Source organism: Quercus robur, chromosome 6 (genome assembly GCF_932294415.1).
Source record: "Quercus robur chromosome 6, dhQueRobu3.1, whole genome shotgun sequence".
In the NCBI taxonomy this organism is placed as follows: domain Eukaryota; kingdom Viridiplantae; phylum Streptophyta; class Magnoliopsida; order Fagales; family Fagaceae; genus Quercus; species Quercus robur.
Window position 1 is genome coordinate 7,238,685 of NC_065539.1, and position 11,867 is coordinate 7,250,551.

Below are 11,867 nucleotides of genomic sequence, written 5' to 3' on the forward strand. Positions count from 1 at the left end.
AAATTATCACATCACATGACAAAGGTTAGACCATATGAATCCAATGAAGGTTTATGACCCAAATTACATTCAAATTTGTCAAGGAAATTGCCAATACTAAAAATCCTAACGAGACAATTTCAGCTTCACATATTTAGATGTTAAATTATATTGTTCTCCATTGAACTAATTAACACTAAGCAGGGCACAGATCTAGAGTGTGACTGATGTGAATATGGTTTAAGTAATATTACACCACCTAATATTTTTTAGGCGGAAAGCACATTTTAATCCCTACATTTTCAGGCTATTCCCATTTTAGTCCCTACATTTTATTTTTACCACTTTTAGTCCCTATCCTAAAAAACGCTTCCCGTTTTGGTCTTTGCCGTTACATTAGAAACGGAGAAAGCTGACGTGGCAAACGGCAGGAATAAATAATACTAAATTAATGTCCACGTGGCCTAAATTAATAATAAAAAATGTATTTTGGCATTAAAAAATGCCACGTCAACATCTAAATTAAAAAAAAATTAATTAATTTATTAATTTTAACTAAATAAAAAAAATTAAAAACAGAATTAAAAACTAAAAATCATATGAATTGAGATCTAAGTGTGTCTTGAACAAGAACAACAAGAACAAAAACCCAGAAATTTTTTTTAAAAAAAAACCAAACCCTGAGATCTAAGTGTATCTTGAACAAGAACACAATTCCAGATCTAAGAACAAAGAACGAAAAAAACACCCACATACACACTTTCTTTTCTTCGCTTAAACTCACTAAAAAAAAAACACCCAGATCTCAAATGTAACAACACCAACAACACCTCTCTCTCTCTCTCTCTTCTCTCAAAAATGTCATCCCAACAACAACAACAGTAAAAAGCCAAGAACCCAAATCCAATCCAAAAGCCACAAAGCAAAACACAAGATCTCCCTCAATATCAACCCACCTAGCAATGGTGGAGCTGAACCAAAAAGTCCTGACTTCTCTCTCGAAACTCTCCGACCGCCTGTCGCAACGCCATTGGCTCGCTCTCCAACCTCTTCCTCAAGGCTTTGAGGTTGCTCCTCCTGTCGCTGCCACTGCGGCCGCATCGGAAAGAGCTAGCTAAGAATCAGGCGAGGCACCAATCATTATAGGAGAAGGAGGAGGAGCATTGTTGCCATTCATCACCATCGCCGCCGGTGTCTTCCACGAAGACTTCGTCTTCGACTTGGTACCACTCGCTTCCTGATCATTCTCCGCCATCACCATCCCTCCTCCGATCGAACCCAGAACCAAAAAAAAAAAAAAAATTCCCACCAAAACTTCTCTCACTCACAGCTGCTAGAGAGAGAGTGAGTGAAAACAAACCCAGATTTTGGGTGTGGCCTGTTATGGTTATGGGTCTTTGATGATTTTGTTGGGTTTGAGAAAATGGGGGCTTTGAGATTTATGAATTTGTATTTAACCAAGATCTCACTCTGTAATTAAAACCCAGATCTTTCATCTTCTAGTTCAATCTCTTGATGTCTAGTTCGTTCTCTCTCTAACTCATCATCTTTGTCTCTCTCTTTAACCCCATGGCCAATCGGTAGTGATTGGGTGGTCTATCGGTCCAGATTTGAAAGAGAGAAGCATAGAGGATCTGGGTTTTTTTTGGGGTTTGTTGAGGTTTTGTTGCCAATCTGTGGTTTTTTTATTTATTTATAATTTTTTATAATTTCTGGGTTTGTGTTCTTAGATCTAGGTTTGTGTTTTTGTTCAAGACACACTTAAATCTCAATTCATATGATTTTTAGTTTTTAATTCTATTTTTAATTTTTTTTATTTAGTTAAAATTAATAAATTAATTTTTTTTTAAATTTAGATGCTGACGTGACATTTTTTAATGCCAAAAAACATTTTTTATTATTAATTTAGGCCACGTGGACATTAATTTAGTATTATTTATTTCTGTCGTTTGCCACGTTAGTTTTCTTCGTTTCTGATATAACGGCAGGGACCAAAACGGGAAGAGTTTTTAAGGATAGAGACTAAAAGCGATAAAAATAAAATGTAGGGACTAAAAATGGGAATAGCCTGAAAATATAGGGATTAAAATGTACTTTCCGCCTATTTTTTAATTAGATGTAAATTTTGATAAATCCACTGCTGGATTATATTATTTTCGTATATTTTCCATACTTACAAAATTTCAAGATGATCAAGAATCAATAGCTATATCATCAATCAATTGTTTAATTACAAGTTTTTGCAGTTTAAAATAATGCATAAAAAATGAGTTTATGGATCAAATAGTAAATTACATCTAATTGACATGAAAATTGGCATGCATGTTAAGAAAATATAGAACATGTAATCCAACCCAACCCTCTATAAACTCAACCCAACTTTCACCTTTAAATTACGTGTTCTATATGTTTTTATCATTCATGCCAATTTTCATGTCAATTAGATGTTATTTACCATTTGATTCATAAACTCATTTTTTATGCATTATTTTAAATTACAAAAACTTGAATTTAAACAATTGATTGATAATATGACTATTAATCTTTTATTACCTTGAAATTTTACAAGCATAGACAATATATGAAGATAATAATCTAAAAGTGGATTTGTCAAAATTTGTATTCAATTAAAAAACATTGAATGGTATAACATCACGTAAAGTTTTACCAAGTGTAACTTGAACCTAACCCTATATGTGTGTGTGTGTGTGTGTAATTATGATTGTTTTAAAATATACCCATGCATATGCATAGGTTATGTACTAGTTAATAATAAGTTACAAGGACATCTTATGTCCATTTGGGTATCCAGTAATTTTCGTTAGTTTCTTTATATAGCATTTATCAAAATATATAGTATTCAATAATTTTTATGTTAAATACATAACATAAAAATTAAAAATTATCTTATTTTCAAAAAAGTTAAAAGTTAGATTAAAAAAAAAAACACACACACAGACAACAAAAGGCAAATAATTTTTTGCCTACACCCAAATGATAATAATCACTCCACTCTTTTCAGGCATACCATAAATTTTTTTTTTTAAATGATAACAAAAATAAAATATAACTAAGAAAATGAACAACGTCAAAGACCTGAAATTATCACATCACAAGACAAAGGTTAGATCATATAAATTCAATGAAGGTTTATGACCCAAATTACATTCAAATTTGTCAAGGAATTTGCCAATACTAAAGATCCTAACGAAACAATTTCTGCCTCGCATATTTAGATGTTAAATTATATTATTCTTCATTGAACTTAACACTAAGCTCGTCATTTCTGAGCTTTATCTTCGTGCAAGGAGGCAAGGAACTGCTTCAGACACCTGCTGTAAACACAGGGATGTTCAAGATGAACTAAGTGACCGGCCTTTTTTATCCCTTGGAATGAGGCATTTTCTCCTAGTTGCCTGCAATCACAGTATTTAAAATCGTTTTAGTATGCTCAACTTTAAGGCTATAAACTAGTACTTCTATTATATATGGTGGTCACAATAGGGTCCATAGCTTATGTAAATTGACCTATTATTTGGGGTAATTAAAAGATGCACCAAAAGGCCTGCTATTTGTTCATCAAAAAAAAATAAAAAAAATAAAAGGCCTGCTATTTAAATGGTCCAAGTTGGATCCTCTTGGCCCATTGGACAGGAGTTATCAGACCTACCCTTTCAAGTTTTGGGCAATTTCTAGCTTCAAAAGCCGATCATTCTCACCCCATAAGAGATGTATCATCTGCAAAAAAAAAAAAAAAAAGCCACAAGGCTATCATTTTTCTGATAAAGAAATTGACAGAATCTCAGTACATAAATAAACTTTGCAAGATACAGCGGAATGTGGATTACCTGTGGGAAATTGGGAACCGTGAAATCCTTGTTGCTGATGACAAAAGCTTCTAGGAGTTCACCTCTTTCCTTCCTGTTGTTATACATCACCTATAATTTGCTCTAAGAAACCAGTTAGTACCGGCCACAGGGATTATTATGAATAATGCTAATGTCAATTAAAATGTGTTATTGAAAGATCAGCTTTCAGCTATTAGAGCATATAATGCTTAGATTATTATATTGCATTAGAAGTGACTAGCTATTTTACATTTTTACTAACTGAATTACATACGACTGTTTAATTTTATTAGATGCAGATTAAGTTTGGGCACCAAGGCACTTTTGAGAGCCGTTGTGTGCAATTACTAGACGTGGTAATAGGTCTGGTCTGACAAGTTCGAGTTTTACCCAATCAAACTTAAAATCTTTCATTAAGTTACCATCTAACAAACACACAAGCATTAAACAGTGACAAAAACCAAGATTAAGATTAACACCATGTCCTCACTTGCCCAAAACCATCTAAAAAGTAAATGAGATTTTGACTCACAAAATACCTAATTAAAGTGGTTTAAATTAGAAAAATCTGTTAGTCCCACGTGGTATCATATTGAACTTTTATAAATATATAAATATGGAAAGGAGTTACGTTCCATAATATTTTCATAACAAATAACAAATAATAAGTAACAAATAACAAATAATAAGTGGTTAGTTGTTATTCGATATAATTTAAACCTATCACTGAAATTACTTTTCTCCCCATCAATAACTCATTTAACAACTTGCCTTACCAACTATTATTTTTCGAACTTTGGAAGTAAATTCCTCAACAAAAATTCTATACTTTAAACGGATATTTTACTAACAGTAAGGGTACAAGCAAACCTCAAGGAAGTCTTTGTAAAAGCGATCCGGCAACCACAGCTTTTTGTGTGAAGCAAGAGAGATAATCCTTTTCAAAGCCTTAGCAGAAGTAGGCAACAACATCTCCGAAACAGAAGAATACCCAAGGTTTTGCAGCATTGGTTCATTGGTGGAGTCAGTCAGCTCTATGACCGAACCGGACACCACCACGGCCTCAACCAAGTCTGCATGCAGCTCAGCCATTTTGAACGCTACCGTCCCACCATAGCTAAACCCAACCACAGTGCACCTCTCCACCCCGAGCTTCCTTAACCCCGCAACCAAACACTCCGCTTGGAAACTCGGTGACCTGTCAGTTTTGTTGGTGATAGAGCCACCGAAGAAGAGGAGGTCCGGTATATAAACTGAGTATTGTTTGGTTAGAGCAAAGGCCTGGAACAGCCAAGTCATTATGCCGTCAGAGAAGAAGCCTTGGACCAGGACCACCGCGGGCTTGTCACCCTTTTTATTGGGTTTCTTCTTCAGGGTCTCTAGGGGAGCCCAGAAGTTCATGACCGTGCCTGGTTCGATCTCCACTGTGTAGGGTTGCAGACCCGCAATCTTCATTAGCCAACTCACCATGGGCCTCAGTGCAGCCACAAAGTTCACCATGTCAAGTTCTTTTTCTTTCACAGTTTTAAGTGTCTTTGTTTTCTTATCTCTCTGTTCATAACCAGATCAAGAAAAAAGCTTGAGATTTAAAGTGAGAATAAATTGAGATATTAGGAATACGACAAAAATTTTTTTTTTAAGAGAATACAAATTTTAGTATATAAAGGTCTGAAAAATATTTTAAACGTTGTTAAATATCTTTTTGACTTTTTTAATCACAAAAAAAAAAACAATTTAAATATCTCTTTCTGTATTACACATTGGCGGCTTGTAAGCCACACACATGCGCTGCTTGTGAGACACATGTGTACATCCTAAATCTCAAGGGAAGGAAAGAGCTGCTTGTGAGACACGTGTGTACATCCTAAATCTCAAGGGAAGGTTAGAGCTGCTTGTGAGAAACACATGTGTACATCCTAAATCTGTTTCTCCTAAATCTCAAGGGAAGGTAAGAGCTGCTTGTGAGAAACAGATGTGTACATCCTAAAGCTGCTTGTGAGAAACAGATGTGTACATCCTAAAGCTCAAGGTAAGAGCTGCTTGTGAGAAACAGATGTGTACATCCTAAAGCTGCTTGTGAGAAACACGTGTACATCCTAAATCTCAAGGTAAGAGCTGCTTGTGAGAAACACATGTGTGACTTTTTTTTTGGTCACACATTGTGAGGGGGTGTGAACCGAAGAAATAATTCAGGTATAATCTTACTCTCACATTTCCTATTTTTGTCTTTATATTTTCTTTAATTTACAACAAACATTCATATATTTGGTGATTCAAAGTCATCAAACTATTCAATGTTACATTAGTTAGTTTGTAAATTTTATATAATAAAATGTGTAATAGAGTTAGCATTTGAGAAAATGTACTACTACAATTTTTTTGACAAAAGTAATCTGCAAGTGGTGAAAAAAATTATTGATTTATATAAAAATGATAAATAATCTTTCACAATCTATCCTATCAAACTTATGCTTGCCTTAAAGTTGTGACTAAAATTAATAGGGTAAAGTTTAGTTATAAAATTAGTTATAGCTTGAGGTTACAATTTTACACAATATCCTTTTTTTTTAGGTGAATTTTGACAAATTCATAATTTGATTACATCTTCTACTTATATTCTCCATACTTGCAAAATTTTAAAAAAAAAATTAAAGATTTGAGATATGTCATTAATAAATTATTTAAATTACAAGTTTTTGTAATTTAAAATTATGCATAAAATATGACGTGTATTAAGATGTAAAGAACATGCAATCTAATTATTAGATTTTCAAAATATATAATAATGTTAATGATATTGAGTAAAATTGTAGTTTTATGTTACAATTCATTTTATTGTTAAATTTTGGTGCTAAAATATCTCATTTACCTTCCTTAAAGACAAGAGACAAGAGGCCAAATAGGGGTTGGTGGGGTTGTTGAAAGTTTGAAGATAGTGGTGTTTACATTAAATAAGACAAATAATATTAATTAAAGAGAGTATTTTGTTTGATTTTTTTTTCTTCCTTGTACTTTCAAATCAATAATTAATAATACCTGATAGGCCCAGCAATATCCTCGTCCATAGGAGAAGACAGTGGATGAAGGTAACATCAATCTTCGTCCATCATAGTACCCATTAGACGAAGATAAGGTCATTCTCTCACAATCAATGGAGAAGCGTTACATGGCAATAACGAGTCTCCGAACCACAAATAACCTGTAGGCTTTTGCCCGCCACTATAGGTTAATTTTTTTCCCCCTCCTGGATTCTAAAACCACATTTCTATTACAAATAACCTGTAACAATTTTAACTCCACTAAGACAATACCACAAATGTAACTAGATAACACCACAAATGTTTCCAAACTAACATTATATTAACATAGAAATATTCTATTACAAATAACCTATAACAATTTTAGCTCCACTAAGACAATACCACAAATGTCTCCACACTAACATTATATTAACATAGAAATATATTATCAAATACATAACTTTGTCTATAACCATCATCATAAAATTAACAAAAGAAAGATGTGGTCCTTTGTACACTTGCAAAAAATGTGTTTAGAGTTCAAATGTGGTTCTTTGTATACAAAATGTCCTCAACATAAAATTTATGAACTGCCTGGTTGATGGGATGTGGCTAATGATTTTTGGAGAGCTGGGGATTGTAGGATTGGAGGAACGTCTTACATACCAAAAAAAAAAAAAGGCAATAATTAGTACGCAACATTGAAACCAATGCAATCAAAATGATTACATAAAATAAAAAATAAAAACCAAGACAAAGAACTATACTTGCACAAACAGTACTACAAAAGTATCAAATACAAGTGCCATGACAATGAAATATGATAGAGCAAGTCCTTCAAATTCAAGTGAAAGAACCCAGCATGTCCAAGTGCAGTGCAGTGCAGCCAAGTACTTGATGCCATCAACAGTTACAGCCCTCTCAGTTACAATAATAAAAGAATAGTAAATGGTTTTCAAGTCAAATGACATTTTCCATTGCTTGCAACTGATGTGCAAGTGCAGTGTTGTGCTTCCTTTTTTAAGTTATGAAATTTTTTGAGGTCTTCTATGTATTGTGGATCCCTTGTATTGCTCTGCCCATCGTTCTTTTGAAAGGATTCATTTAGTTAGTTGAATTGTTCTTTATGATGTACATTAGTTATCCATATAGGCTGATTAAGTCAATCAGGGTGTGTGACCATTTAAAGATAAGAGTAAAAGGTATTGAGGTCAAAACTCAAAACCTGCAAAACATGGGTTTCTGCCCAATATTTGTGGACTAGTAGAACCTATAGTTTTATGTCAATTTTAGTCCACCGAATCACAACCCCAACAATCAGCAAAAGCCAAACCATCAACAGGATTGTATTGAAGAGTACACATTATTGTAACTGAGAGGGCTGTAAGTATTTTATTGGAAGCAATCCAGCATCACACACTAACAAAAAGCCATCCAAAATTTTACTAAAGTATGCATCAAAGTATCAAACTATATATTTGTTTTTAAAAGTAAAACTTATCAAATCCATCATTGTGCTATCAATTATGTTTTCAACCATGACAACCAATCTCTACAACTCATCTTCAAACACATCATGCTACAAAATTGGCTCATTATCAAGCTTGTTATTTCCTACCAAATCAAAATTAAAACAAACAACAACAATTAAATTATGCATCAAAGTATCAAACTATATATTTGTTTTTAAAAGTATAACTTATCAAATCCATCATTGTGCTATCAAGCTTGTATTGGGAGTGACAGGATGCGCTGCTACTGCCTTGGGGTTCCTAATATTGATTGTTACGTTCATCCAAGAGTTGTACAACGGAGAATGAAAATTATAAAAATAACCAATCAAAGGAATTAAACAAACATTAATACCAACCTGACTACATTGTGAAGTTATTTGTTGCATTTGTTGAAGCATGCGAGCCATTCTTTGCTCCATCTCTTCAAATTGGCTAAGTCTTTCCTTCATTTCGTCAAAAGCAGACAATTTCTCTTGCATCTCAGCCAAGGAAGCCTTCAGTTGTGCAACTTCGTCATCCCTTGATTGACTTGATCGTATTTGAAGGTCTGTGAAAGCACTCTTGCTACTTCGGCCATTTGGGCTTGGACCAAATCCTACCCCACAAATACGACCTTTGCGCTCCTTACCCATCACTTTGGCAAACACATCGTCCGATGCCCATGCAATTCTACCACTTGTGTCAGATGATTGCAATTGATTCGAAGGTTCAACCAACAACTTCTTTATTTTATCCTGATATATGAATTCAATGAACAATTTTTAAATAGTATTTAATGGGCAATCATTTATGAATAGTACAAATAAGATTTGAAATTATGGCATAGCAGTACCAACAAGATTTGAGCAATATCCAGCAAGAACTAAATGTCTAATAGATTGCTTGTTTAGAAAAAAGCCTCATAGTTCAGGTCCAAACAACCTTTGAAAAGATATGAATATGTTTAATAAATCTTGATCCTTATCATTTATTTAGTGCAGCCTTTTTCTCACATTCAAACACATCCTATAATATTATGCATCTTGAACTCAATCTGTAACAATAGTAAACAATGAAATGCTTTCTAAAGAGGCCTGCTCATCCTATAATAGGTTCAGTGGTCATTTTCTATGGTGGTTAGAAGTCATATTGATCCCAACCCCCAACACCATTTCACCCTCTAACCAAAATGTAGAGAAGAAAACAAGATATAAACAAGAATAAGTATTTTATGATTGGCATAAAGCGAATGCAAAGCAAAATATATATTAGAAGATCAGAATCTAAATAATAATAAGTTCAAAGATACCACCAAAGGAAACAAAGCAACAAAAAAGAACAAAAGAATCACTTAACAAATAAAATTCATATGAATCAAATAATGGAGGCCACTGCCTCCATATTATTGTTTTGTTAACCTCCATATTATTGGTTTGTTAACCTTCATTTCATTAAGCACCCATATACAAACTCAAAAGCAGACAGTAATAAAATTTAATGTAATAAAATGGATTACTCACTATTTTTGCTTGCACTACAGGATTAACTGCAGTTCCATCTTTACAAGTATGCAGTGAAACATATAATGCTACACGCTCTACAGGACGTCCATCCTCTTTTGCCTACAATATGAACAGCATATTTATGTAGTGATTCATATTGGTTCCATATAAATTTAAGATAAGTCAAATCATTTACATATTAGTCATAATACTTGTTACCTTCTTTGCAGCATGCACGACAAAGTTGATGAACCAGCAGTATGTAAGTCCTCCTGTTTAGAACGACGGTCCCTATTCTTCTCTGACTCTATCTACAAAATTATGGAGTTAGAGAATACAAAAACAAACAAACAGACTTACATTTTTACACACAATCACAAGTTTTCTACTAATTTAACTATTGTGTTATAAAAAAAATATTTAAAAAAAAAAAAAACTTATTCATACAGAAAAATCATAGAAAATTAACATTGTTTAGTAAAGGTGCTATTTAGATAATCGATTCAATTGAGAAATAAGTAAACAAAGAATGTACTTTTGAATTTCAGTTATTCATTATATAGGACCTACAATGACAAGCACTTCCAATTCACCCAGCTCCAAATATTTGGTCTGGTTGAGTTGATTTTCACAATTCACATTAACTAAAACAATAAAATTATAAAACAGTTAATTTAAAAGTTCCTTCCTTTGTTTTTTTCTTTACAGTAATTCCCCTCAGAGCCAAATAAAATAAGTCTGATTAAAAATGCCACCTTTGGACAACCTGTTGGTTACATCTCATGCAAGGCAAGACTCTTAAATGCTTATGAATCATGATAGAAGGAAAGATTAAGTCACAATTTAACTAGTAAATTATATTTTGATAGAATTTGACCAAAAACACCATAGCAAGGGGAAAAAAACACTTTACCTATTGCATCAATCTACATCTTATTTGAAGTAATCACATTAAACATTGACAAAGGAAAAATGAAAAATGAAAATCACATAGTACATTGTAAATAAAATGATAATGGATGATAGATTACAAACAAAACAAGTGCAAAGGGGGAGAATTGGCCCCAATGTAAGTCAAAAAACACATATTCAAAAACCACATCTGATAGGCCACAGACTGAATGACCCCTTATGATAGTAATTAATTAATTAATTAGCCAAGTTATTAATTAATCAATTTATCATGCAAAGCGTGGTAGCACAAACAAATCACCAATAAACTAAATATGCAGCGGAAAATAAATAACACGGTGATTTATTTATGAATGGGAAAAACCTAACAGCAAAAACCCCACCGGGTGATTTTCAGGTCACCACTCTCGAAACTCCACTATTATCACAACAAGCGGTTACAAGTAAAGGAATCCAAGTACCTTACCAACCTACAGTTAAACCCTTACCCCAATACCCAATTGGACTTGTTCTGTAGTGACAGTTCCCCTTTCAGATGCACGACTCCTAGTACGTGACTAACCAATTGCGCGGATCTCAATACATGACTTCAATCACCAACTAAGAAGGTTGTTGGTTGCAAAATTCTTCAGTTCATCCAAATGATGAAGATCAATAAGATGCTTGGTTACAAAACCCTACGATGCACATACACAGCAACTTCTTCAAGAGAAAGAGATGAACTAGGGCAAGAATTTCGTCTTCGGTCACAATTTGCTTGAACAGAGTTTGCTCAATGCTTGTGCAACTTGTAAACACTTTGACGGCCCTTAAACTAATCCTTTTATATGTTTAGGTTTAGGAGAAAAGAAGGCCCAAAGACATATTCACGGATCCCAAGAAAATCATATTGAAATTCTGAAAATCTTAAACCTCGACAGATAGCAGGTGCCGAGCAAGTGTCGAGCACATCGAATGAAGAACAGCTTCCTTAAGCTCGATAGATGCAACTGTCGACCAACTATCGAGTTTTAATGATTTTGCACTCTGAACTTGTTTTCTTGAACAGACTTGAAAGCTTCAATACGTGATCTTGAAACAAGATTTCTTGAAGTATTTAAAACATCCTAAATC

General features: G+C 33.5%; 1 protein-coding gene across 2 annotated transcripts in view; it reads right to left on the bottom strand.

Annotated features, from left to right (window-relative positions):
* LOC126732522 (uncharacterized) overlaps nt 1-5,419 on the bottom strand; it is a 47,508-nt gene extending 42,089 nt beyond the window's left edge. The window contains exons 1-4 of one of the 2 annotated variants that reach the window (XM_050435431.1): nt 4,698-5,419; nt 3,828-3,917; nt 3,650-3,717; nt 3,059-3,395 (exon numbers count right to left, since the gene is read on the bottom strand). In XM_050435431.1, coding sequence (XP_050291388.1) covers nt 3,260-3,395; nt 3,650-3,717; nt 3,828-3,917; nt 4,698-5,327 — 924 coding nt within the window. In that variant the 5' untranslated portion in view covers nt 5,328-5,419 and the 3' untranslated portion in view covers nt 3,059-3,259. Of the gene's footprint in view, nt 1-3,058; nt 3,396-3,649; nt 3,718-3,827; nt 3,918-4,697 lie in introns of those variants that run through there. The other variant, XM_050435432.1, reaches the window with a different exon arrangement.
* Nucleotides 5,420-11,867: the final 6,448 nt, after the last annotated feature.